This window comes from Falco biarmicus, chromosome 8, assembly GCF_023638135.1.
Source record: "Falco biarmicus isolate bFalBia1 chromosome 8, bFalBia1.pri, whole genome shotgun sequence".
In the NCBI taxonomy this organism is placed as follows: Eukaryota; Metazoa; Chordata; class Aves; order Falconiformes; family Falconidae; genus Falco; species Falco biarmicus.
In genome coordinates, this window is record NC_079295.1 from 59,836,974 (window position 1) to 59,863,362 (window position 26,389).

Consider the following 26,389-nt stretch of genomic DNA (forward strand, 5'->3'; position numbering starts at 1 on the left):
AGCCAGCAGCTGGTGAGCAGCAGGGGCTGAGCATCCCTGTCCCACTGTCAGCATGGGGACTGGAGTAAGAGGGTGCAACCAACCCTCACCTCGCTCAGCAAGCTGGAGCAGGTCCTGAGCCCCCAGAATAACTGCATTGGGACTGGCGGCATATTTGAGCATGGTCTGACCTCACTGGTGTCCGCAGATGCCACTTGGCCACCCAGAGCCCCTTGGAGCACTTTCACAGCAGCCTGTATCCTCCCTCTTTGTCCATGGCACCTCCTGGAGCTCAGCGCTTTCCCGGAGCACCCAGCCCTGCCACACACCAGCATTCACATTGCCTATGCCAGGGCTGGGCAGAGCAACAGGGAGCAATGAGGAGCTTCACCTTGTCACTGCCTTGTGCCCGGGTGGCTGCAGGAGGCTGCCTGAGCTGTATCTGTGGTGGTTCCCCCCTCCTCTGGGCCACTCTGTGATCTCAGAAATCCCTGTTAGGCCTTGGCCTTTGTGGAATGAGTTGGGCAGTTAAGCATCCTTTGACAGTACCAGCAACTCTTGCATGGCTGAGGTGCGGAATGGCACTGACCCTACCAGGAACTCCTGTTGCTTGGCCAAGGTGGGGAGCAAAAGCAGGAATAATCAGTCATGCCCCAACAACCTTGGAGCATTCCTGACCTGAATCACCAATCATCTTGCAACCCTATAAAGAGGAATCCTAAGTCAGACCACTTGAGCTCTCCTGGACCTCAGTGGGCTGTGACCAGCATCTCCCTCTGAGTGGGATGCCTCTCAGAGCTCACAAACTCCCAAGTGTGCAAATTTCAGAGGACCATTGCTGAAAGCTGACAACGGGGCCTGGGCTGAAACAGCCATTCCTCAAGGCTCAGCCCTTTGTCCGCTGAGAAATCCCAAGTCCTTTGATGTATTTCACTGATCTCAAGGGGAATTTTAAACAGGTATGCCTCTGTACATTTATATACATTTATCTCTTTGTGTGCCTGTGCATGTGTATGTGAACTGGTTTAGCAACCCTACCTATAATAAAGTTACTGCTGTGATTGTAGTGAATCCTACTGATTCATTTTGTAAATATTAAATTAGTCAACAATTAGCTGCTGCTAAAATCTTGTGACCTGCCTTAAAACTGTGAATAAACCTTAGACATCCTTTAGATATAAACCATTGTCCAAGTCTGAGGTTAAGGCTGGACCTAGCTGCACCTGAGCTGTCAGGAGTTTAGAAATGAGGGGGGTCTCCTCCAAAACTCGTGACTCAACAGAAGGGTTTCCCTTACCCATATGTGTCTTTTGTCTCTGTGTAAACCATTCGAGCTCGATTCTAACTCTATTTTCCTTTGTACATTTCATCCATGTAATAAGTAATAGAGCAAACTTTGCCATCAAAATTTAAGTCACCCCCCCCCAAATTCATATTCAACCTACTTTTGCCAGTACCTTTGATGGTGGTTCCTTAAGTGACCTAAACTGTTCATCCATGACAGCATCTCACCTGCCCGTGGCCAGCATCCCCCAGGACCGATTGCTTCTAGTGTAGCCAGTGATGCTTAAAGTCTAAACATCAGTGCGGGGCTGTGGCTGAGCACCCCGAGGGGCTGGTGGAGACAAGGGGGAGGCTGATGCTTGCAAGCAGGGCTGCTGCAGCCACGCGTAGTGAACAAGCACATACAGTGCAAGAGAAAGCCTGGGAAAATCCCTCAGGCAAGCAAATGAAGATGGGTGGAAACTTTTTCTGTGTTAATTGCAACCACTCCAATGGTGAGAAAACGCAGAGCAGCAGCAGGATGAGAGCAGTAGATGGACAGTGCCTAGCACATCACCCTTCTTAATGGGTGCTCTGATTCCAACAGCAGTTGCGAGATAGATCATCTGTGCAACTCTTGGCTGCCTGCATGTCTCCCCTTCCTCCAGTTTTATTTGCTTTCACTCCCAGTATTGAAAGCTCTTGTGGTTTTCCTCACATGTCCACCAGCTGCTTCCCACACCATCCCAGGGCTCACCCTCAGGTGACCTTGCAAGGATGAAAACCCTGCTTGCTTTCTTCTGCAAGCAAGCCTGCAGCCCTTGCGATCACGGAGCGAAACCTGGAGCTGTGACCCCAAAGCCCTGGTCGGAGGCTCTGAAGGGCCCGTGCCTCAGAGAGCTGCGCAGCTCCCGAGCCTGCAGCGCCCTGGCGAAGGGAAGCCCGGGAAGTGGGGCAGGCCTGGCCTCGGGGCTGCTTCCGCGAGCTCTCGTGGCTGAATGCAGCAGCGGGGCAGTGCGGGGCAGGGCAGGGGCAGGGGCAGGGACGGGGCAAGGACAGGGCAGGGACAGGGCAGGGCACAGCAATGCCGTGCCGCGCCGCACCGGGTCGCAGCTCCCGCCCCACCGCAGGCGGCGCGCAGGCCCCCGGCAGCTGTCCGGGCCCGCGCACACGTAACACGTCACGTGCCAGAGCCCGCCCAGCCCCCGGCTTAGCTTCCATCCAATGAGCAGTGGGGCGGGCCGCGCGTCAGCACTTCGATTGGTCGAGGCGGCCGTCAATCCGCGGGCGGGGTGGGACGGGGGCTCAAAGTGCGGAGGTCGCAAGCTGCGCGGTGCGGTGCGGTGCGGTGCGGTAGCTCGGGGTTATATTTCGGGGGGGGTGGGGGGTGTGCGCGTAGCGCAGCCGGGCGGGCTCTGGGCTGCGGGCTCAGCCCCCTGCGGCCGGGGGGCAGCACCGCCGAGCGGCGGGCCCTGGGGCTCCCCAGGCTGTGGAGTGGCAGGGCCCCGTGGGGGCGGCCGGCCGGTCCCCGTAGGCTGCTCTGAGTAGTTTTGCTGAAGTAGTAGGAATCAGAAAGTTGCTGCTCAGCCGCAGGACTGAGCCTTTGCCAGGGCTTCTCTGTGATTCCCACCCGCTGGGCCTTTCCAGGCGTGGATGTGCCCAGTGTGGCACCAGGGCAGGGCCTGTGCCTTCTGCCCAAGGTCTGGTAACCGAGCCCTGCCCCAGAGCACCCAGCAGAGCCCAGCGTGAGGGGAGGCAGAAGCCTGGCCTAGCCCAGGGAGACGGGATTTGAGGATGGTGATGGCAGGAAACTCAGGGTGGGACCTGTGTGCCTGCAGGGATGGCCAGCTGGAGCCAGGACCGGAGCCTGCGGGAGGACCTGACATGTGCCATCTGCTGCCAGCTTTTCAGCGAGCCTGTCATGCTGGATTGCATGCACCACTTCTGCAAGGCCTGCATCCAGGGCTACTGGGAGAGCTGTGCCCATGTCCCCTCCTGCCCCCAGTGCCGCCGTGAGTTCCCCAGCCAGGGCTTCCGCACCCACTACCTGCTGTCGGGGCTGGTGGAGAAGGTGCGGCGCTGTGGCTTCGCAGAGCACCAGCACAAGATGCGGGTGAGTGGCTTCTGCTCAGCTGGGGAAGATGGAGACAGGTGCCATGTGAGCCCTGTGCAGACATTGCAAGCCCAGCATCCCCTCCTCCTGCACATGGTTGCCCTATGCCTGCCTCACCTGACTTGAGCGTAGTGGCATCTGTATCTCTTCCCAATTTTTTCCCTCTCCCTGCTTCCCTTCAGCTGTCTAGTTTCTGGATACTTTCTTCTCTTGCATTTGTTTCCCTCACTGCTGCGTCTGACTTCCATCACAGCCTCGTTGTTTCTCGTGTAGGGTTCACACAGCCAGGGTGAGGGTGGTTTGTCCTGAGTGTGCTGCCTGAGGGGTCAGTCCCTGCACAAGCCAGTTCACAGCATGCAGCCTTTAAAACACCTGCAAACAGATATCCCAGGCTGGAGCTCCCAGTCTTAAAAATAAATCTATTTTATTATGGGCATGTATATATAGTTCTCAAGCCTGTGCATCTGGTGCTTTCTTCTCACTGCTTTCATAAGAAATCCTGTTGCAGCCTCCCTCTAATGCTGGCCTCAGGAACTGGGGTTGCTCCTGAATCACAGCAGAGTAATGAAATGGTCTCCTCACCATCTCTTCCTTCTTCCTGCAGAAGCACCTGGCAGATGCTTTGCAAGCTCGTCAGAAAGAGATGGAGAAATTCTTGGAAAGGAAGCATGCAACACAGGAAGCTATCAACGGCCTGACGGTAATGCCCTGTGATAGCTGCTTTTTGTACAGTCTCTGAGTTAATGGTCATGGAGGATCTGTGTATCGCTTCAGCTGAGATTTAGCTCAGCTTCTTGTAAAACTAGATAAATAACTATGTAGGGATCTGAACAAACTCCCCCACCTGTAGGCCAGAGCCCATCACTACTGAATATTTGGTGGAGGCTTTGGTAAGAGGTATTGAATGCTCATTAATGCAGCGTTTGAGGTGCATTGGTGCAGCAGAGCTAAGACAGTGTGAGCAGTGAGAGCTGTTGGCTGAGCAGCCAGTTCTGGCTCTGCAGTGCTGTCCTCTTGGAAGAGGGTTAATTCTTGGAAGCTCTAAAATCTTCTTGTGTGTCTGAAGGGGTGGCAGCAAAGCTGAAGGAGCTGGGTCAGCAGCAGTGTTGGTGCTGCAGAGAGCAGTGGCCTTGTAACAAGGACCATGTTTGCATTCACGGCAAAGCTCTGAGATGATGTGAGGAACCTGAGTGCTCTCTATAGGCTCGAGTGGTACCAGTCTGCCTGCCTGTCACTGATCAATGAAGCAAGAACAGCCCCAGGCTGACTGCGCTTCCTTCTTGAGTGACATAAAAGTATTAAAAGCCAAGAAAGGAGAGTGTAAGGAAAAAAAAAAGAGTAGCTCAGAGATGAGATAAAACTGATGGGAGACTGTCTTCTGACTAGGGTCTCTGATACCCCTTCCTGCCATGTCATACCTCTATCCCAGTGCCAGATTTGGAATAGACCTTTGAAGTTAATGAAGAAGTATTAGCAGATAAGCACATGCAGCTAATGTCCAGTTGCAGTGGAAGAACCAAGAGGTGTTTCAAGAGTAAAGGATCAAAGTGCTTATTTGAACAGGGAAGTCATGCATGTCCTCTGCGGTTCTGGTGTGTCAGCATGAGCACCTGCTAGAGCAAAGGGAAGATGGGGTGCTGTGCTGGCTGGTGAAGCTTCGGATGTACTCTGGGGAAGATAGTTTTCCTGCTGGTAGAAAGGGATGTGCATTTCAGGAAAATGAGGGCTAAAGTTGCACTTAAAGATTAAAAACTTAGAAAATAAAAGGTCATTGGCTGTCTCTTGTAAACAGTCAGGAAGGCAGTGAGAGCACCCCAAGGTTGGCTGGCTGACTAAACAACTGGAAAACAGTGAGCTCTGAAGAGAAGAACTGAATGGAATTTTATCAGCCTTAACTACAGAGATTAGTTTGTGCAGCTCCCCTGTCTCTCCCATACAAACAGGAGCCCTGAGAGACAGAAGCATCAGAGAAAAAGAGCAAGTTACCAGTGCCAGGCAGCTCTGCCTGGGGTCTGGCATGATGTGAAATAAATCCTGACTAACCTGAACAGCTGAGTCTGAAGCTCCAGAAAAAGCAGAACTGCTCCAGTCTTGCACACAAGCAACCTCCTGGTGGTGTGGGAGAGGGCTGTGAGTTCCCACTCTGTCACCTTCACTAGAAATCCCTGCACACAGCCAGAGTCATTGGTGGAATTTGGGTTTTGTTTTTCTTTCCCTCTGGCTCTGCTGCTTTGAAAGTTGTTCTTGCATCCTGTTCACCATACAAGAAGTTGTGGGTATGTCTGAGACTAATTTTTAGGACTCTCTTAAGCAGAGTGGCAGACCCAGCCATCCTGTGCACCTACTTGTGTGTTTTAGCTGCCAGACTCATCTTCTGCCTTTTCCCTCTGCTCAGAAGGTGTCTGGGGAGCTGAACTTGAAGATCCGGGCAGAGTTTGCCTGCCTTCGTCAGATCCTGGAAGAAAAGGAGAGAGCTGTGCTGGCAGAGCTGGGTGAAAAAGAAGAGCAGTCGCTGGCACAGCTGCACAGGGATGTCCACTTGCTGGAGGAGGGGATATCGGTGCTGCAGAGGGACATAGAGCGCATAGAGCAGTCCCTGAGCAAGGTGGAAGAGGTGTCATTGCTGGAGGTGAGTGTGCTTGGCTGACTCTGGCAGGAGGCTGAGGGATGTTTCAGGATCTGAATTTGGAATGGGGAAAGTCCTAAACGAAAGCACTAGGCTGTATCTGGAAGTCGTTCTCACTGCCATCCCTCTGGATTATCTATCCAATCCCCTGGAGTCTGAGGGCTTTAGCCACAAGGGATATGGTGATCTCTCAGATGCGGTGGGTCTCAGGAGCCTTACTCCTCTGTCACCCCTGTGAAGTTGCCTTGGCCCCAGTGCCGAGTTGGTGTCCCCCAGACTGGGGTTCTGAGTAGGTTGGTTTCTTCTCTCTGTGCTGTGTGACAGCAGGAGGCAGGACAGGGAGCTTATTTGTGCAGCTGCACGAATTACAGATAGTGACTGCTAATTCTTTCTGCTCCTCACTGCAGGTGGAGAGCCTGAATATCAGGTACGTGTCTGGCATGAAAGAAGCTGATTTCCTTTTCAGGAGCTTATCTCTGTCCCTGGCTGGGACCACACGGAAGAGGGATCTTATCTCTAGTTTTAAAAGCATCACAAATTGCTCAGTTTGCTGCTGGTGCTGTGCCAGGTGGGGGGTGGTCCTCAGCACATGTCGGATGCTCTTCCCAGGGAGCGTATGTGTCGGTGGCTGGGCTGGAAAAGCAGGTGGAGGAGACATGCTGGTTTGGAATGGGTGCAAGAGCCATGCATGCTGCAAGTGGGAACAAGGCTGATGCAACAGACTTTGGGTGCTTTGGCTTCTCCCTCCCCTTTCTTAGCTTCTTACAACTTCATGGGGCTGCCAAACTGACCACAAGGTGCAGGTTTGCTTGAGGCTGCAATTAGCTGAGGACCAGAACTGCCCTAGGGGAGTGTGTCCCTGTCCCCTCCCTCCATGGGGGTTGCAGTGGGGTGCAGCCTGGCCTGTTCACCCATGCAGGAATCCTGCTTGGGTGTGCTGGGTGCTGGTCTGCTGTGAGTCACTTGCTGCTCCACAGGCTCTCGGGCCACATCAGGCAGAGCAAACAGCTGCCGGGGAGGCCTGTGTCCTGTTCCTACCAGATCTGTCACGCACTGTAGCGTGCTGCAGTCCTGACCAGGCTCTTCCTACATGCCTCACTAGTAGCACAGCAGAGGGGTTGACTGCCGCTTTCTCTGCCCCAGGCCCTCGGTGCGCGTTGAGACCCAGCCTGCCTTCAGCCTGCAGCACTACAGGGACAGCCACAGCGGCCCCTTGCAGTACATGTTCTGGAGACAGATGCTGCAGTCTATCCACCCCGGTGAGCAGACTGGTGTGAGGGATGGGCGTGCTGGATGGTGGAAGAGCCAGAGATGCTCTGCAGAGGGCATATGCAAGCAGTAAAATGCTGTGCTTGATGTCTCCACAGCTCCTGCCCCGCTCACCTTTGATACTGAGTCAGCCCACCCCAACCTGGTGTTCTCCAGAGACCTGACAGCAGTGACAGAGAGGAATCGAGCCCTGCCTGTCCCCAGCAGCCCCCGGCGCTTCCTTCAGTGTGTCAATGTCCTGGGCTTGCAGACCTTTGACAGCGGCCAGCACTACTGGGAGGTTTGGGTGGGCAGCAAAACCAAGTGGGACCTGGGGGTGGCCAATGAGGCTGTGGACCGGGCGGCGAAGGTCAAGCTGTGCCCGGAGAATGGCTACTGGACGCTTCGCCTGCGGAACAAGAATGAATACTGGGCCACCACCACCCCCTCGGTGCGCCTGACTCCCCGCCAGCCCCCCCGGAAAGTGGGGGTCTTCCTGGATTGCCAGGAGGGCACTGTCACCTTCTTTGATGCCAGGGACATGTCCCACCTCTTCACCTTCCACCAGGTCTCTGCAGAGAGGTACTGCCCCTTCTTCAGCACCTGCTTCAGTGATGGGTGGGACAACATAGAGCCCATGCGCCTCTGCCACCTGGCCCTGTGAGGGATGAGGAAGAGCAGGGTGCTCTGGGGACACCAGCCTGGCTCCTTGCCCCTGCCGGTTGGCTGCCTGGGGCCATGCTGGAGGCCAGTTCTGCACACACACCTGGTGGGTGTTGAAGGGGTTGTTTCACTTTCTGTTTTGAGAGGAGGGAGGGGGACGAGTCTCTTCTTAGCTTCTGTCTGCCTTCCTTTCCCTGTGGCATGGGTTGTGGGCGATGCACTGTGTTCCTGGAGGTGCGTGGCGCTCCTCGAGGAGCAACCTTCCATGCTTGAGCATGGTGCGGTTCGGTGACCACAGCCACAGGCCGCTTTCACCTCTCGTTTCTCTGTACTCACATTCATAAACCCTGTGGAGGAGGAGGACGGCAGCCCCGGAGGCACCTGATGGTGCTCTGGACACCTGGCAGCGGGCTCCCTCGGCTCAGAGCTGTGGGGAAGGGCTTCAGGCTGGCGGCAGAGGGAGCCCGGTGCGCGGCGTGGGACCTGCTGCGGCCCGGGGACTGCGCTGCCTGCCCTCTGCTTGTCACCATTAAAGTTCGTTGGAAAGGCCACTGCCTGCTGGACTTGCTCAGGGCTTACGTGCTGCTGGGGGTCTGCTGCACCGCAGTGTAGGACACCGTGGGGGCACAGAGCAGGCCCCTGCTCCCGCCTGGGCTCTCCCCTCTGCCTGCAGCACAGGAGGCATGAGAGAGCCAGCTCCTGCTCTGCGCTGCCCTTGGAGCAGCCAGGGGCTCTGCAGGCATGGGGTGGAGGTGGGTGCAGGGGGAGCCCAGTTTTTGGGGAGCTGCTGCTCTGTGCAGCCTTGTTTGGGGGTCAGGGGTGCTTGGAGATGTCTGGGGTTTCTGCTCCCTCCCTGCTAAGCAACGGGGCTGAACTCGGCCTCCTCTCCTGACTCCTGCCTTGTGCTCTCGCTGCCCCCCAGTCTCAGCTGGAATAAAAGTGGCGAAGAAAGAGCGGTTGGCTTCGAGATGCTGCTGTGAGCGGGGCTGTCACCCCCCTGCAAGGGCCGGCAGCCTCTGCAGGAAGGTGAGGCTGGTTTGATTGCAGCAGGGAGCTGCAGCCAGGAGGACCGAAACCCATTGCCTCCTCACCTGCCCTGCAACCGCAAGGAGTCAAGGCCGGGCAGCGGCAGGCAGCCTTCCCCGAAGCGTGAGGGGGAGTGGGTCTGGCAGGCAGCGAGCGCAGCCGGGCTTCGGCAGCTGCCGGCTCCCACTGCCCACCGCTGCCGTGGGCTGCTCTGGTGGCACGGGCTGCCAGCAGCTCGCTGCGACGTGTGCCAGCGCCATCACCGCCACATCCTACACCTTCCCCTTGGCAAAGGCAGAGCTGGAGAGCCTCGAAACCTGCTGGTCGGTCACAAATCCTTGGGCTGAGCAGGCTCCTGAGGAAGCATATCTCCTCCTCCTCCAGGCATGGCGTGCGGCTCCCGGGCAGAGCTGTGTTTTGGGGTACAGCGTCTCTGCCTGGCCCTGCCCCGTGCGCAGCACATACGGCAGCTCCTACATGCAGGGAAAACGCTGCTCTGAGCTGCTGTACGCGCAGCATTAGCCCAGCGAGGAAATGCTGCCTGCCGTTAAATGCTATCTGAAAAATGCGTTAACCGTAGCACCACGGACCTGAAACTGCAGGTGTGGTGTGAACGCAGTGACGGGCTGGGCCTGGCTCTGGGTTCAGGCAGGAGGGGATGGGGATGGGAGAGTGGGCACCCTGGGGGCAAACACCCCTCTCTCCTCCAGCATCGGGGCTCTGCACCTGCCAGGGCTGACTCTCGCCATCTGCCCCCAGGACCAGGCTGTATTTTCCTTGCAGGTTACCTTGGTCTTTTCCGTGGGTGTCCTCAGAGCCACCCCCGCGTCCCTTTCCCATAGCCCAGCCCTGCCCTGCCGCTGTGGTGTGTCTCGGTCTTTATACTGTGCTTCGGGGAAGCCTTTGCTTCCTTGGGTCCCCCCACGTGCTGGAAGGGGGACAAGAGTTTAAAATAAGATCCTTTTGTTTCCCAGGGCGACAACAATGGAAAGGTCCCTTCAGTCCCACAGTCGCCCTGTGTTTGTGATGGAAAATTCCCGGTCGTCACGGGGCAAGCCCTCCCCAGTGTCCCACCATTAGATGGCAGCATGGACGGGCTGGTCCTGGCCACCACCGCCCGTGCAGTGCCGCGTTAGGGCTACAATGGACGGGCAGTGCCAAAATCCCTTGATTTTGGGGGTGACAGAGGATCCCAGACCCAGGTCAAACCCTCTGCTCTTCTCGCACTCAGCTTCTCCAGGTAGCGCTTCAACTGCGCGTCCAGCACCTCAGTGGTGCGATGTGACTGATCCTTCCAGCGCTGCCCACACCTCGCCACCTCGCTGCTCCTCTCTCAGGTGCACAATGACCCCTGCCACTCACGGTGGTCCCCAGCGTGGGCACACTTGGTGGCAGGGAGCCCCGTGGCTGCCCCATCTCCCCGGGATCACAGCCCCGGCACCACAGAGGGGCCCGATCCCACAACCTCAGCTCTTCGCCCTGCAGTGGTGAGCAGTGCTGCCCCACCGTGTGGCCCCCAGCTCTGTCCCATCACCCGATCTTCACGGAGAATTTTAAAATCTCTCTCCAGAAACTTGCAGGGGTTTGGGCACCCACCAGGGATGGAGGGACGCAGCCGCTTTCTGCTCCTCTGGGACCAAGCGGGGAGGTGGTCCAAGATGAGTGTGCTGAAGAGCAATGGAGCTGGCATTGGCAGGGTTAAAACTCACTAATTGCGTTGAGGGGAGTTGGGTAAAACAAACTCTGTGGCTTGGGAGTCCCTCTGAGGACTCCGGGAGAGGGACGGGGTGATTTCTTCCATGGGTTTGGCAATGAGAGCAGTTGAGTGCACCAGAAGTTTTCATGCCTTTTCGAAGCCGTGAGCACATGGTTCTCATTCAGGCTCGCTCTTCACTGCCTGCAAGCGTGCGTAATTAATAACCCTCTGGGACAAAGCGCGAGGCTGTGTTAAATTACCTATTCGGTGCTTGTTGGGTGACAGGCAGCTGGTGGGGCTGTGCCACCTCACTCCCAAAGCTCTGCCATCACCTCCATCTGCAGTGTGTTCGCAGTCGGTTCGTACCGAGCCGGAGCCGCTGTCGCTGGCAGTGGCAGCGGTGTGGGGGCAGTGCCACTGGCATGCGTGGACCCATTCTGCTGCCAGCGGCACGGTTGTGGGCATGGGTTTCGGTATACACCTGCCAGAGAGGGGGGGGTGTGCCACGTGTACGCAGCGCCGGGGGAGTAACACGGCTGCTCCACGCTGCTGGCAGCCTGCACGGATGACTGGCGTGAGTGGGGACTGCTAGTGCACCCCCAAATGAGTAGGGGCGCAAGTGTGTGCACGCAGGTGTGAAAAAGCGCGTGTGCATCTTTGCGTGCCCCTGGGGGGTGCAGGAGGAGTGGAGGTTCAGGAGATGTGTGCAGGACTGTGTGTCTGGCTGTGTGCGTACAGGTGTGAGGCGTGGGCTGTGGAGGGGGCGCATGCAGGCATGAAAGTGTGTGTGCGAGCAGGTGTGAATGTGGATGTTCACGTCTGGTCTGTGCACACGGCTGTGAGAGGTTATTTGTGTGCAGGCGGGTGCGAATGTGGATGTTCATGTCAGGTCTGTGCACGCGGCTGTGACAGGTTATTTGTGTACGTTCCCTCTGGTCTGAGAGGTTGGGATGTGCGCCCAAGACACGCACGAGCAAGAAGGAGATGTGTGGGCATTTGCACGCAGGCAAGTGCACACAACAGGGGTGACGCGCGTGCACACAGGTGCTGGCGGGATGTACAGGGGCGCACACAGGCGCGCAGGGGGTGTGCTCACATGAATGTGCACACAGGTGCTGAGGTGCTCCTGTGTATGTGGGGCGGGGACGATGCACACCCACGCGCACAGGTGCGGGACACACCCGCACCCAGCTGCAGGGTTGTTCACACCCACGCGCACAGGTGCGGGACACGCACCCAGCTGCAGGGGGACGCGCGCCCACGCGCACAGGTGCGGGGGGATGCCCGCACCCCGGTAGGCGGGGGGGTGCAGACACCCCGCCGTGCCCGGAGCCGCAGGTGCGCCCCCCCGCCGCCCGCCCCGCCCCGGCCGGCCCGCCCCGCCCCGCCGCCCGCCCGGCGCCCCGCGGGCTCGGCGGAGGGCGGCGGGCGGCCCGGGCAGGCGGAGGAAAAGGAAGCGGCCCCGGTGCTCCCCGCCCGCCGCCGCGCGTTGCCGCAGCTGGGGCGCGGCGGGACCAGAGCTCGGGCGCGGGGCGCTCCGCACCGCTCCGCATCGCTGCGCGCCGCCCCGCACGGACCTGCCCGCAGCCCCGGAGATGAAGAGAGTTTGCACGCTGCCCCTCTGGCTCTGGCTCGGCATTGTCTCGGAGGCAGGTGAGCGCTGCCGGGCTGCCCGCTCTGCCCGCCGCCCGCACCTGCGGGCGCGCCGGGGACGGGGGCCGCCGCGGCGGGACGGGACGGGACCCGGCGCTGCCGCCCGCTGTCCCCAGATCCCGCAGGGACCCGCGCTGCCTGCCGCGGCGTCCCCATCCCGGGCGGGGACGTGCCGTGCCCCGGAGCTGCCCGCCCCGGGCTCCCCCGGCGCCTGCGGGGGCGCGCCCCGGTGCCTGCTCGGGTGTCCCCGACGGCTGTGACAGTGCCCCCGCAGCCAGAGGACGGGCTGGGGGCCGCCGCTGCTGTCCCTGCGGGTCCGGGTCCGTGGGTGCGCCCACACCGTGCCCGTGCCGCGGGTGTGCTCGCTGCAAGCAGGGATAACCCGCATGGGAGCCTTGCGGGAGGGATTTCTCTGCGTGGGGCAGCACCCGGCCGGGAGGGCAGCCAGGAGGCCGGCTCCCTGCTCTGCTTATTTATTTTTTCATGCACAGTGTCATTAATTTGTGAGCGCCGGGCAGCGTGTTGGGGAGGAAGGCGCGAGGAGGCGGTGGTCCAGGCGATGCCAGCCAGCCAGCCACTGGCAGCTCTGGTCTGCCTGGGAAGTCACCCAAGGCAGATCCCGGTGACATGCTTTCCTTTCCCATAGCTCTTCTGGGGCGAAAGGCTGTTGGGCAGTGAGTTGGACCCCCTGGCCATGGCTTGGATCAGGTGGACGTGGGGTCACAGCAGAGATGGGGCTGCAATGCCCTTCCAGAGAGCAGAGACCGTGGGGCAGAGCTGAGTGGGCACTGCCAAGGCAGCAGGGATGGGGCATCAACCCCACCAGCTTCCCCCAGGGAAGCTGCTGCTTGCATAGCTAAAGCATTTACAGCCTGTAGCAGAGCAAGACCAACAGAAAGTTAGTAATGTGAGGAGCCTGCAAGGCGGGGAGGTGAATTTTGGGAGCATAAATAGAATTTTCTGTACCCTCATCTCTGACTCGCTGTCACCCATGGTGTTTGCTGCTTCGTTGAAGTGAGCTCATGGGAGAGCTGCAGGTCTGGCTGCAGAGGTACAGTATGGACGGCATCACCAGCAGCAGCACCGTTAACCTGATGTGCCCAAAACGCTGCTGATGGTTCTAGTGCCATGGGGCCGAAGGACCCACCAGGCTGCTAGAGCTCATGGGGAGCTCCAGGAGGCAGGACAGAAAGGGACTTGCTGCTGGTGGCACCACGGTGGGAGCTGCAGCTGTTCAAAGCTCTCTTGTTAGCAATTTGTAAAGCATCTTGTAGCTGTTCTCAGGTTCTTTCATCTCCCAGAGGTGCGGGAAGCAGTGCCTGGGAGGCTCTGGCCAGCGCGGCTGCGTGATGTGTGGGCCTCGTCAGCGCAGGGCTGCACAGACCTTTGAAGCTCTCCAGCGCTGCCTGATTAGTGCGGCGATGAAGCACGATGTTGAGATCAACTAGGGGATCTTACGCTGGGTATTTGCTTCCTCTTCTTTCATTCTACCTGAGACCAATTTGTCAGCGTGTAAAGGACCCGCAAATTCCTCGTTAACCATAATCCCAATTGAGTGCAAATATTTGTTTCCCTTGGAAGCAGGGATGGGGATGTGAGACTGTTCCACCTGGGAAGGGTGAAATATTTAGCTCAGGATCATGAAAGGTCTGTTCTGGCTCTGTGTCCTGCTTGTCCCTGCACCCCAGTACATGTTTAAATGGACTGGTACTAGGAGAGGAGGCCATGTGTAAGAGCACACAGGCTCTCCCTACATCCCAGCTCCGCAGTGCTCCCCGGATGGAGTGGAACTGGGGAGCTGCCCTTTGCAGGCAGTGAGGTGGGGGCGGCAGGCAGAGGTTCAGCCCCAGCATCCCGGGGTAATTCTTTGTGGACAGCAATAAAAGCGTGTTCTCTGAGTCACCATGCTCTGGGCACAGAGCAGCACTGACCACTCCGCAGCCAAATAATCCCACTGGGGACTCTGGCTTGCCACTTTCAAAAGCATATGGCCCTTTGCGTGAGGGTAGGGCCCATGCTTGTGTAGGACCCAAGCCGATTACATTGGCTGCCGCTGCCTGCCCTCTAAGATCATGTAGACCTCCCTGGCCGGGTGCTTGGACAGCCAGCCCTGCACTGACCGTGCCAGCAGCATCATTTGCCTTTACAGCTGGGATTTAAAGCATTTAAAGCAGTTGCTTTATTGCAAGTAATAAACATGGGCCATTTCAGCAACACCCTTTCATGCAAAAGCCCATGAGTGCACAACAAACCCAGTTCTGGCTTAACCCAGTTGCTTGTTAGTGATGAAGCAGAGCCAGGGCCTCCAGGGAGGAGGTGGGTGATGTGAGGGCTGTGGCCTGTGGTCCCCAGGGGATGCTGGGGATGGGGCAGCCACAGCCCTTGTGCCCCGCTGTCTGCTTAGGGATGATTCTGGGTGAGTGGGTTGCAACTACCACCCTGGGATCTGGTTGGGGCACTCAACCCTGCAGCTCGCTGCCTGCAGTTTGTTGTTGAGCTCAGTTTGATGTCTGGTCAGGGGGACGCTCCCCCAGCAGCACAATGTCCCCAGCAGTGCAGGCAAGGCAGGAGGGGGCTCGCTCTGACATGTCCCACCTGCCTGACTGCCTCTCTCCCGTGGCCTTGCTCTGCGCAGCATCGCTGTCTCTGGGGTGTCTCTTGGCCCTGCATTGGTGCGGTGTTTTCCAGGGCAGACATGGGAAGGGCAGGTGCTCCCAGCCAGGAGGGAACAGGCTGTTCCCGGCGTCCCAGGGCAGTTCCTGAGGAGGGAAAGCAAGAACGGGATCTCACGGGAACGGGAGCAGGAGGGGACCGTGGCCAGGCAGCAGTTTCTCTGATGGGGCATCCGCAGCGCTCCAGAGGTTGCTTTGCAGAATGGCTGCTAAGCAGAAGGGGGCTCTTGATGGGTCCCCAGGTCTGCCTGGCGCTCAGCAGCTTTGGGGAGCAACATGAGTCCTAGAGATAGCACCCATCTCGCCCACCTTCTCCCCAGCCACTCCAGCTGGTGCAGCAGAGGCGTTTCCAAATGAGCACAGCGTCTTTGCATTCAGCCTGCTGGACCAAAACAGCCCCAAGCTGTTTGGGGGGGCTGCGTATTTAAACACAGTGGTGGGGAAAAGCTGCAATAAGCCTGGGGATCTGGGGGGTCCTGCAGGTGTGGGGAGAAGCAGAAAGCCCTGTCATGGCTGGACCCCACAGGCTGCAAGGCCCATGGAGGGTGGGGAGCTGGAGTGGAGGAGCAGCAGTCGTGGTGGTTTCCGTTTGAGGAATGACTAAACATCACTGGGCTTTTCCGCTGGGAGAGACGGGCTGGGGCATTGCGAGAGAGGGCTGCAAAATCACGGCTCTCCTGAAGAAGGCAGTTCCTGGTGGGTTCCTGTGCTGGGAGGACGTGGAGTGGGCGGGGTGGGGGACTGGTGGCTTGTTGCATGCTGCTGTGCAGTGGTGGAGCTTGTCGCCACAGGGCCTTGTGGATGTTAGATGTTTGCCTGGGTCCATGGGCAGTTGTGCGTGGAAAAATACATGGGGTTGCATGGAAAAAAATCCACAGGTGGTTAGTTAAATCTGAAAGCTCCTTTCCCGCCCCAGACCATGAGCCAGAGGTGCCCAGTGCTGTGTTTTGCCTTGACCTGCCCCAGCTACCCCTGTGCAGGCGGCTCCTGCAAATCTCTACCTGGGCGAGGGGCAGCAGGGAGCAGGCACACAGCCCCCCCTGGGTCCCACACCAACTGGGCGCCATGGCAGAGACTGCGACCACCTGGTGTGTCCCAGTGTCTGGTGGGGAGACCGGAGCTGAGCCCTGCCCTGGGCCCGAGCTGGAATTATCTTTTGTCCCTTCGTTAGGAAAAGAAATACTGCTGCAGCTGCACTGGCATCTAGTGACTGGTTAAATTAATTCCAGGGTTTTTATTGCCTCTGGCTATCCCAGACCTTTGTTTCTTGTTTCATGTTGTTAGAGAGAGGGTTAGCCAGGTCCCAGGGGGGCTTTTTCTCTCTGGTCAAAATAGTTCTGATGTTTTCAGCACACAGTATTATTGCCCATCTGCGGTGCCTCATTGTTAATGCAAAATAGTGGAAGCGGAGATGGCCTGTAGTCAAGCCAGTGAGGAGGCACAAGCTCTTGAGCACAGCGTGACCGCTTATTTTGTTGAGCGGCTGCCGGCAAATTACTCCATCTCTAGGTGCAAGTTCAGCAGAAGGAGGGTGAAAACCTGGCCCCGTGGCAGCCGGTGGCAAAACTCCCACTAAGTTTTATAAGCTGAGGATATTAAGTGGGGAGTCTCTCCTGGAGTCATTTCCCTGCTGAGGTAGCAGAAACAGGTTTCAGGCAGTGACTTGTATTTCATCTTACAACTTCTCCCACGTGTGAATTGTTTTTCTTGCTGCATTTCTGCCCCTTTCTTCCAGGGCAAGGATCTCCAGCACAGGCTTTGTGGGCCAAACCTGGAGGTGCCGTGGGATGGACGTCACGTGCTAATGAGGGAGGATCGGGTTAGGGTGTCAGGAAAAGACTCAAACTGGGGAAATGCAGAGAATGGGATGGTGGGGAAAGGCAAGAGATACTCTGAGCAAGTGCTGTGGTCTCCACTTCTCTGAGCACATAATAACCAGGTGGCCGCTGCTCCCCTGCTCTGCTTCTGTGCAGTGAAAGGCAGCAAGGACCCCAGGGCTATCCCCAGGAAGGGCCATGGGAAAGGGCTGAGCGGGTTGCAGACTAACCTGGTCCCCGTTACTGATGGGCAGAGCCCTGGAGTGAGCAAAGAGCTGGCTGCAGCAGCCAGTCTGGAGCTGGTTATGACTCTGGGCAGAGCCCGGAAAACCCCAGTTCAGCTGCAGAAGGATAAGTGAGAAAATAAGCTCAGCCCTGCTCCCAATCTCAGTGCGTGCGAAGAGGGAAGCAATCGGAGTAGCTCAATGATGCTTTCAGGACCCATTGCCGCCATGCAAGGCGTATCCACCCACCCTCATGCAGGAGCGGAAGGGTTAAGCCTTCTCCTGGCCGTGGCTCCAGTTAGCTGGGCAAATGCCAGCCAGTGGGCCGAGTCCACCCGCCTCAGCCTGCGGTGCTAGTGCTGGTGACGCAGTGCCCGCGCACCATCCACCACGGCCACGCCGCACAGCATGGCGAGGCCGCCCGCCTGGGCAGGCTGTGGGGTCCAGGGCATCCCCCTGGGGAAGGGTTAAGTGAAGACGAGCGGTGCCGATGCCAGGCTGGGTGTCCAGGTTCTCCCTTGGCGGAGGTCAGTGGTGGTTCATGGGAAAGGAAAAATTGGCAGCTGGGCCGGATGTCCCTGCATTTCCCCTCTTCCTGCAGCCGCCTGAACGACGTTCCTTATTTAGCTTTCCTGACGGACAGGAGGAATCTGATGGCGGAAACTGTCACTGCCTGATAACAGCTCAGGGACCCCTTCATGATGGGCGGCACGGCAGGGAACAGGGCAGCGCTCCCCCTCGCCAGGAGGGCAGAGCCAGGCAGCCGGGGCTGCCCTTTGCACCGGCTTTTTGGGGGCGGCCCGGGGAGGGAGGGAAGGGCGCTCGCAGCCCTTCCCTTTGTGCTGGTTTGTGTACAAAACCTCTCAGTGCCGTTTAAAAGACTCTCAAGGTCAAGAAGCGATGGCATATATGTATTATATTGGCATTTTTTTCCTTCTTTTTGGTGAGGCATCTGAGCTGGTGGAAAGGGCCATGGATGGGGAGAGGGGAGGCATGGAGCCAAGCCACCTTGCCAAGGTCTGAAACCAGCTGAGGCTTTCCACTCACTGGTAATGAGGATGTAAAGGACAGCCAGGACTGGGATGCTTCAGCAGGAGCTGGGAGTGATGACCGGTACCGAGAGCTGAGCACACGCATTAGTACTGGGACCAGTTCCCGTATAAGGGAACATCTGACCGAGCAGATAAACACTGCGAAGGAGATGTTACTGCATGTTTTATTGTGCCCAGCTTTCTCTCCACAGAAGATGGTGTCTGAGCCATTCTCTCCTATCTACCCATGGTGACCAGCCTCAAAACCACAAAAGGTCCTGAAATACAGCCTGTATTTCAATGTATCCATTGATTTTTATCTTGCATTTGTGGAGGCCAGCAGGCTGCTCCCATACCAATAACAGCATTGTTTCCATGGCAATTAATGTATTTAAAAAGGGCAGAATGTACAGCGAGACTGTATTTTTTTTTAAAGACCAAGCCATAAGCCAGGCAGCCCTCGTCACTGGCCTGGACATTGGACTTTTAGTCCATGCAATGTACAGACTGGCGTCGCTGTGCTCTGTGCTGGGATGCAGGGCACGGTGAGCTGGCTCAGCAGGGCTGGGTAGCACAGGGCTCACACAGACCTGTGCAAAGGCCATGCTGCAGCCACACCACCCTGAGATCATCGGTCCGCTGCTGCTCAGAGTTTTGTGTTCCCTGGGGTAGTTAGAGCTGCAAGCTCCCAGGTGCGTGTCTGACTCTTTCAGTTTTAGCTGAGCAGTATTAAAAATCTCCCTGCGAGACGGAAGACCTCAGCAGGAACTCAGAGGAGTTGTTTCTCTGCTCTCTGAGCAATCTGCTATATGACCAGGGATGGCACCTACCTGAGCATCCATGAGTTGCAGGACTGAGGTTTAGGTCATCAAACTACGCTGGTACCTTGGGACCAAATGCTTCAGCTAAGTTCAAATTCCTTTTGCGTTTGCTTTCTGTCATCAAGCAGCACAGGCAGGGAGATTAGTGCAAAGGGAATTGCTGTATCTGTCCATTTGTGTTCATATATTGCTCTATCAGTGCCACAGGTGTGAGCAAGGCTGGTAGACATGGAAAAGGAAGCAGGAGCTCCTGCCTCCTGCCCCAAACCCCAGTGCATGTTTCAGATGGCTGTGGGGGGGATGAGGTACCCATGGGGGATAACAGGACTTTGCATTCTGCTGGCTATTCTGAGACAGAACATGCAGAAAAATTCATATTGCAAGTTATTTGTTTAAAATTATACATGGTTTTTATGGTGTCATTTCCTAGTACGATGCATAGTTGCCATTGCAGCGAGATGAGTAAACTTCCTGCTATACCTTCCTGGGCAGCAGTCATCTCACCCAGTCCCCATCACGTAAAAGTTTATAGCGTATAGCCTAAGGCGCTTGCTCTACAGTCAGCAGGGGGAGAAAGGCTTTTTTGGAGGCACTCCATCCCATCCTCAAAGAGGTGCTGAAGGAATTGCCTTGGGGAGGTGATGGTTGAGACTGCTCCCAGCCTGTGTGGTGTCTGCACACATGCATGTCCCCAGGACCGGCACTGCCCCTCTGCCGGGTTGCATTTCATCCCGCAATCCACCCTTGTCCTCGCCGGCCACCCTGGCTCGCTCCACCTCAGCGGTCTGCAGCTGCACGAGGGGACAGGTGCAGTCTTGGGAGAGCAAAACGAAAGAGCAGCATCAACCAAAACAACTGATGGCCCCAGCCTCGGGAGACGTAGCCAGGAGTAGGCTGGGAGGTAGCGGGATCATGTGGAGTGAGCAGTAGACAAAGGAAGGAAGTTTTTATTACGGGGCCAAATACTAAAGTCCTTCAGTTGTAATTAGGCCAATGCCTCAATGACTTCAGGGAGACTGGTCTGAGTAAAGAGAGAAGAAAGAGCTCCAGGATCTGGCCCCTGGGTAATTGTGTCACGTGGAAAGCTTATAAAGAATTTGCAAGCTCATGATGGTTTTCCTGAGCGACCAGCACTAGCCAGCGAGCAGTGCCCATGGCAGCCAGGCCTCCCATCTGGGTTACCCTCCCCTTCCTCTCCAGGGGCACAAAGCACCCACCCTGCAGCAGGTTCACCACTTCAGCCGCTGGCAGAGCTTGATGGGGCTCAGCAGACCCGTGGGGCCCGGCCAGGTGCCCCAAGTTGGGTGGCTGCTCCACAGGTTTGTGAAGGTCTGTCTGCACATTCATGAGACCCAGCAGAGACCCATGGAGGGTTTTGGGGTCCTGCAGCAGCTTGCTGAGTTAGAGGCATGTGGGCTCTTCATGTGGCAGGGAAGCCTGTAAAACGTTTACTGGTTTCATGTGTTCCCAAAAAAAAAGCTACAAAAAGTGCAGGGTCGCATAGCAGAGCCTGGAAAACCCTCCATCGGTTTCCCTGCATGTGGAAGGTCCAGCGCTGGCTGCAGGAAGCGTGTACATATCTGCACAGACACACACGTGTGCTGACAGGGAGGTTTGGCCCCAGGCTTGGCTCTCCATCTGTGACTTGTTTTCCCCATTTCTGAAATACTGGTGTCTGCTGAGATGGATGTTAGATATAGTGACCTAAAAAAATAAACACGGATGGAAGTGAAGGTCAAGTCAATAGTTTCCATGGACAACAGCAAATCTTGGTATTTACTAAGGCAAGAAGGTTGGGTGTGAATTGTGGTTTATACTCAGATTTGGAAACTGCCAGCTCAGAGTGGTGGCAGCAAGCAAAATCACATCCAACAGAAGTGACGGCATCCAGCGCCCACAGAAATCCATCACTCGCATGGTAGGTTGTCCTACCCTGAGCAGGGTCCCCAGTGAGGCACCATTTGTCTAAGTGGCCATCATCCCTTCACCACGCTGTAGCGCTTGGCCCTTGGGAAGCAAAGGGCAGAAGTTTAACAGCCTGTCCCGAAAGCACGGCGGCTGGCTGCGGTGTGGGATGCTCCCGTGGGAGCTGCATGCGTTCACACGCAGAAAATCCCCCGTGCCGTTGGGCAGGCAGCACGTAGTCCTTGTGCTGGGGTGAAACGGGGGGTAAACAACCACCTTGCCTCCAAATGGAGTTACCCAGGGATGCCTCTGTAAAGCAATTTAGCTAATGTAGTGTGCGTCTGGGCCTGATGGCTCCTCGTTTGGTTTGGGGCTGTTGCCAAGCTATCAGGCTCAGCAGGTCCTGGGCTGCTGTCTGTAAGTGCTGGCTGTGGCAGTGCCACCGGTGCTGGGATCACATCAGTGCGTACCCTGATCTTCATCTCCTCTCTGTGCTGGGACATCCCAGTGCAGAAGTGAAGGGGAACGACAGCGTGCCCCGTGCTGGGCAGACAGGCTCAGACCCAGTAAGCGTCCCCTTGGGTGACAGGGTTGTGATGGGATTTTCCTGCTTGGTCAGGTAGATCCACCACTGTTGGTTGCTTATGTGTGGCAAGGACTAATGAAGGCAACCAGAAGGCACGGGTCGTAGCTTGATGTCCCCAGTTTGAACACATGAGGATGGTTTTGATGTCCCCCAAACCCCCTGTGTTCTAGGGAGGCAGGAACCTTTCCAATAACATTCGTCACGCCAAAACTGCACCCAGCCAAGATGTGATGCCTGCTGCCATGATGCCTGCGCTGCCCAATGTTGCCCCTCCACCACACTCAGCATTTTACAAAATTTATGGCCGTTCCTCACCCTTAGCTGCTTAGACAAGTAAAGCCTAATGCAGCTTGAGGCAGTTAATCCCTGGCTCTCCAGCCTCCCAGCAGTAACAAGGCCTGGGTGGCATTTCAAAGAATGCACTGGGGGAGAGGGGGAGTGCCAGGATCTATTTTTTTTTTATAAGGCGGTGGAAATACAAGCCTGCCTTCATTGAAGATAAGTGACGTTGGTCAGGCTGAGCTCCTGCTCGGAGTTTATAGTGGTGATGGAAGGCAGGAGGCTCCATACAGCATTGGCCCCACAGTAACCTTTGCCAAAAGAAAAACACTTCTTAATACAATAGTAGATTTAAAAAAAAAAAAAAGAGAGAGAGGAAAAAAAAAATAAACAGGGTTTCATGTGAACTTAGGAAACCTGTACTGGCATGAAGAGAGATGCACGTGGTGAAATGGCCTGAACAGCACCTGGAAGGGCTCTGGCCCCAGACCCCACGTTGCTAGGAATGGGAAAGGGCCCGTGTGTGTCCTCAGCCCCTTGGTCCAGTGTGGTGCCAGAACAGCCCTGCTGCCAAACAGCATCCCCTGCCTTTGTGGTCCAAACCAACGTGTCTGTGTCTTCCCTTCGTCCATACCTTGGCTTTTCCCATGGGGCGGGGAAGGCCATCCCCAGCCGAGCACCAAGTACCTTGCGGTGACCAAACAGGGGCAGCCAAGGAAGTGGCGTGTTGTCTCTTCAGTACAATTTCCCTGTTAGTACTTGTGCTCCTGCAGTGGAAGTCATTAGCATGTGTAAACGTTTCCTTCCCATTGCGTCCGCTTGCGTGCTCTCCCCACTGAGCTGCGTGGCAAGGGAAGCACCTTGGAATGGGAAAACAACAGTCAGCCTCTGAGTATTAACAAGAGAGTAACAGGGTGTTTATGGAACTTGTTAACCCTCTTGTAAGTTCTTTTTAAAAAAACAGCATAAGGTGTTTTAGCTTACTGGCCTTCAGATAGCACCAGAGTCTGATACTGCCATTTAGGCTGGGTGTTTCATTGTAGGAATTGTGGTGTGATATACAAAGTGTGACATTTCCAACTCAGCCTTTCTTGGAAGGGAATTAAATGAGTTTCATAGCTGCGTGAGGGGTGTTATGTGGAGGTGGAGAGAGAAATCTGTGCAGATGTTAAACAGCCAGCTAATCTCAAGTGACGCGAATACCCTGATACACTTTGGCTCTCGGAGATGATGATTATCATCTCCTGCTGCAACGGGTCCTGGCATGCGGTCACAGCTCTGTGCCAAGAGAAACTAAGCGTGTGTGTAACTTGCCATCGATGCCCCACACAGCCCCACAGGGTTAGCTTTCCTCCCAGTGCCCTGAGTCTCTCCAACTTCAAGGCCCTTTGCCCAGCGGGGAGCAGACAGAATCACTGACCTGCGGGTGAGAAGCAACCCAGCAAAGCCCCATGGCGGGGGAGAGCTTTGCTGCACTCTCTAGAGCCCATCCCTCTCAGGGGTCCTGCAAAGAGCAGTGTAAGATTTTTATTAACGACATCAGGGAAGGCTCTGGGTTTGGCCAGCTCCAGCTGCTTTCAAGGATGGCAGAAAGCCGAGCTGTGCAGTGTTTTCCAGGAGGGTTGAAATGTCTTATTGTGTACGTTGCTGTAGGTGCATTTACCCCAGGGAATCGCACCTCCTGTCCTGCTCGCGGATCCACAGCAAGTGCTCAGAGCTCTTCCAGCAGTCCCCTCTGCTTGTGCTTGTCTGACCTCGTACCTGAAGCTTCCTTCCTCTGCTGTTACCTCTGATGACTAATTCTCCTTTGAAGAGCATGTGCCTGTGATCTTCCTGCCTCCCCTTGTGCCCACCCCGTCAGAGGCAGCCGAAGGAGTTGTGCAGATGCATGGATGCGCACGTGCGGGTGTGCATGCAAGAAGCTGCGCCGTGGAGGAGGGTTCATGCTCTCCCGCTCCTCAGGCAGCAGCTCCCTCTCATGCCCAAGACCACTCTTCCCTTTGCTTTTTTATTATTATTATTTTTAGTTTATACTTGATGCTTGAAAACCCTGCTTTGATAATCAGGAAGTTTAAATTCTTCCTGTACTTTGCTTGTGCTTCCCACTTTCTGGGCCCATCCACATCTAATGTAGCTTTTTCATGTTGCATTGGCTCTGAGATAAATCCATTTTCTTTGCTCCCTGTTATCTTTCTTTGGAAGGAATAAGGATTCCTCCTTTCTTGCTAGAGTATCTGTTTTTCCTGGCCAAAACATCCCAGTTTTTGCTGCCCTACCCTCTGTGGCTCAGGCAGGGTTGGAGGTACAAAGAAGCTGCATGACAGGCTTGCAGGGAGCCTTGAGCAGATGGGGAATTGAATCCAGGTTTTCCAAGGCCAAGATAATCATCTAATTGCAAAACTGTTTTTTCCCCACTGACTCTGTTCATCAGCTTCTCTCACACTCAGTGGCTGGAGATCAACTTGAGCATGGGGTTTGCTGCAGAGAACAGGCACTGCCAGCTCCAAGGGCAGCTGTTTGGTTTGAGGGCTCCGAGTTAATTTCAATTGACAGCTAAGTAGCAAACATCTGGATGCAAACTCTAGGCATGCAAAGACGAAGAAGCAGGTCTTTTCCGCTTGGCACGGTGCCTCCCAGTCCAGCTGCGTGGCTTGCAGACCCCTGAAAAAGCCCAGCACAGTCAGCCTGGCTGCAGCGGTCTGGGTGGGAGGGAGGCAGGCAGGGTCCACAGGCTTTGCTCACATCAGGGAAACCTGCCCTGAGCGGGGTACGGCCGTTTCTTCAGTGTACTGCTCAGCGTGTCCATAAGCAACAGTCTTTGGAAGAGCTGAACTTCAAAGGCCAGCAATTAAGCCCACACACATCAAGGAAAAAGTAAACCTGTGACTTGCTTTTTCCTTTGCAAATGCTGCTGCCCTTTTCCTCAGTGCTGACCCTCAGGCTCTGTTTGGCTTCCCGGGCAGCTGCCTCTGCCTCCTCATCTCCCAGCGAGAGCTGGATGCCAAGGTCTTGCTTAGCTTGAACTCCATCTTCCTCCAACAGCACATCTGTGGCTTACTTCAATGGGAGCTTCACCTGAGCCTCTGGGAATGGCTCATGATGGAGCCATAATTAATGATGTCCAAACTGAGGGTCTCCACTGCTTCTCAGGCTTTTCCTTTCCTCTGTGTCATGTGGCAAAGCCGTGGTGCTTCAGGTGGAAGCCCCTGCGCAGGCACTGGAGCTGGTCCTGGCTCTGCCCAGGCTGTCACCAGCCTCAGCAGGGGCACCTGGGGTCTGGGAAAGGAGACGATGCCCTGATGTGGGCAGGGGGATCCTGCTCTGTTTTGGCAATGGGCAGTTTAGGGACTCCTAGACCTGGATGTCTCACCTGGACCGCTGTGCGTAAGAGCTGGTAATGACTTGCCCTCCAGGAGCTTATGCCTCTCTTTGGGAATCTCTCTGTGGGTATCACAGTGACAAAATCCACAGTTTTGCTGAGTTGCATGAAAACATATTTTGTCACCTGCCTCATAACTTCATCAGGTACAGTGTTAGAAGCAGTGGATAATGATTTCCTTTAGTCATTTGCCCATTGTCACTGTATAGGCTATCATTTCTTCTCAGTGGCCAAAGATGTCTTTTTGGTGTCCCGTGGGTTTATGCCCACTGCTGCCAGAGGTGCTTCAGCCCGGTAAAGCCCCTGGGGTTACACATGGATAGACACGGGGTGGAATTAAACCCTGAATCCTGCAACGGTCAGGCAACCCCTGAGCAGTCCCAAACAGGATAACTGGAGGTAGCAGCAGTACAAGCTTTTCCCAAGCCACTTGCCCAGAGATCCCAAACCCCCAAGGCAGGATGTCCCCGACCCGTCCTGGCCACCCGTTTGTGCTGGTAACGCCTGTCTGCCAGGTACCAGCTTTGAACCGACACTCATTTCACGTGATCTGTGGACCATTCATTATGTTCCTTCGGGTTAGAGACGTAATGAACGGTGCTAATTTCTGTTACTAGTCCCCTAAAGCCATCTGATGCCTCTGCTCTTTCTACGCCACGTTAATCACATCCTGCAAGGGCAGAGAACGTGAGCAGGGCAAGATTTTGAAAGAAATAAATTAAAACAGGAAGAGAAACAACCTGACAGTCCTTAAGATGTGGGAGGATAATTTTAATTGAGTTTTTCAAGGGTTTAGCCATGCAGTTAATAGGGGCCACTGGAAGAGGGGTGGCTATGTATGCTAAGCAGGGCAGCTTGCCTTGGGCTCCTGCAGAGCAACAGTGGTGGCAGAGTGGGAGCTGCTACAGGCATTTTGGCAGGTCTGAGGATTTCTGCCCATTGGGGAGAGAATCTTGTGGACAGAATAGGTTCTGTTCCTGTCTGAAGGCCCTGGGCTCCCCTCCCCATGCATCCCGCTGAGCCGGAGCTGCCCTCCGAAATGTCAGGGAGAGGAAGCAATCCTTGGCTTGTTAGTTTCTACAAGGAAATAAAACGCACAGATGGCTCGAGCATCCTCTATCTCAAAGGCAGGAAAAGGATTCTTCGGGCAGGAGCAGGCAGCCAACAAACCCAGAGCGATTCAGGGAATGGGGGAGCGAACAAAGCGGTGTCTGGCCAACCCCTGGCCAGCAGCAGAAAGGGTGGGCCGGCTGCCCACCGAGGGGAAGCGAGCTCTCTGATGTGCAGGAGCATCCCTCGGCCCAGCGAGAGCAGCAAACAGCTGGCTCCCCTGGGGCCCGGGGAGGCTGCTGACAGCAGAGATCCTGGAGGAGGTCTGCAGGGTGGCCCCGGCTGACCTGCTGCCCCA

General features: G+C 56.1%; 2 protein-coding genes across 9 annotated transcripts in view; both read left to right on the forward strand.

The window, feature by feature from the left end:
* Nucleotides 1-2,451: 2,451 nt before the first annotated feature.
* Nucleotides 2,452-8,441, forward strand: LOC130154303 (zinc-binding protein A33-like). 7 transcript variants are annotated; one of them, XM_056350282.1, is made up of 7 exons: nt 2,452-2,590; nt 3,081-3,355; nt 3,960-4,055; nt 5,751-5,984; nt 6,389-6,408; nt 7,125-7,240; nt 7,349-8,441. In XM_056350282.1, the coding sequence occupies exons 1-7, from the start codon at nt 2,467-2,469 to the stop codon at nt 7,891-7,893; spliced, it is 1,410 nt and encodes a 469-aa protein (XP_056206257.1). In that variant the 5' UTR covers nt 2,452-2,466; the 3' UTR covers nt 7,894-8,441. The 7 variants fall into 7 exon arrangements, with proteins under 7 accessions (XP_056206257.1, XP_056206259.1, XP_056206262.1 ...); XM_056350284.1 differs by having other exon boundaries at nt 2,452-2,575; XM_056350287.1 differs by having other exon boundaries at nt 2,543-2,585.
* Nucleotides 8,442-12,014: 3,573 nt separating this feature from the next.
* Nucleotides 12,015-26,389, forward strand: part of FLT4 (fms related receptor tyrosine kinase 4) — a 59,803-nt gene continuing 45,428 nt past the window's right edge. For both annotated transcript variants that reach the window (XM_056349505.1, XM_056349506.1), the window contains exon 1: nt 12,015-12,267. In XM_056349505.1, the coding sequence (XP_056205480.1) occupies nt 12,210-12,267 (58 nt within the window). In that variant the 5' untranslated portion in view covers nt 12,015-12,209. The remainder of the gene's footprint in view (nt 12,268-26,389) is intronic.

What these genes read in the sequence shown, in the direction of transcription:
- LOC130154303 (XM_056350282.1), top strand. Translation starts at nt 2,467, where the DNA reads ATGAGCAGTGGGGCGGGCCGCGCGTCAGCACTTCGATTGGTCGAGGCG. An exon ending in AGCACCAGCACAAGATGCGG is followed by an intron (nt 3,356 to 3,959) that starts GTGAGTGGCTTC and finishes TTCTTCCTGCAG; the next exon opens with AAGCACCTGGCAGATGCTTT. An exon ending in AAGAGGTGTCATTGCTGGAG is followed by an intron (nt 5,985 to 6,388) that starts GTGAGTGTGCTT and finishes TCCTCACTGCAG; the next exon opens with GTGGAGAGCCTGAATATCAG.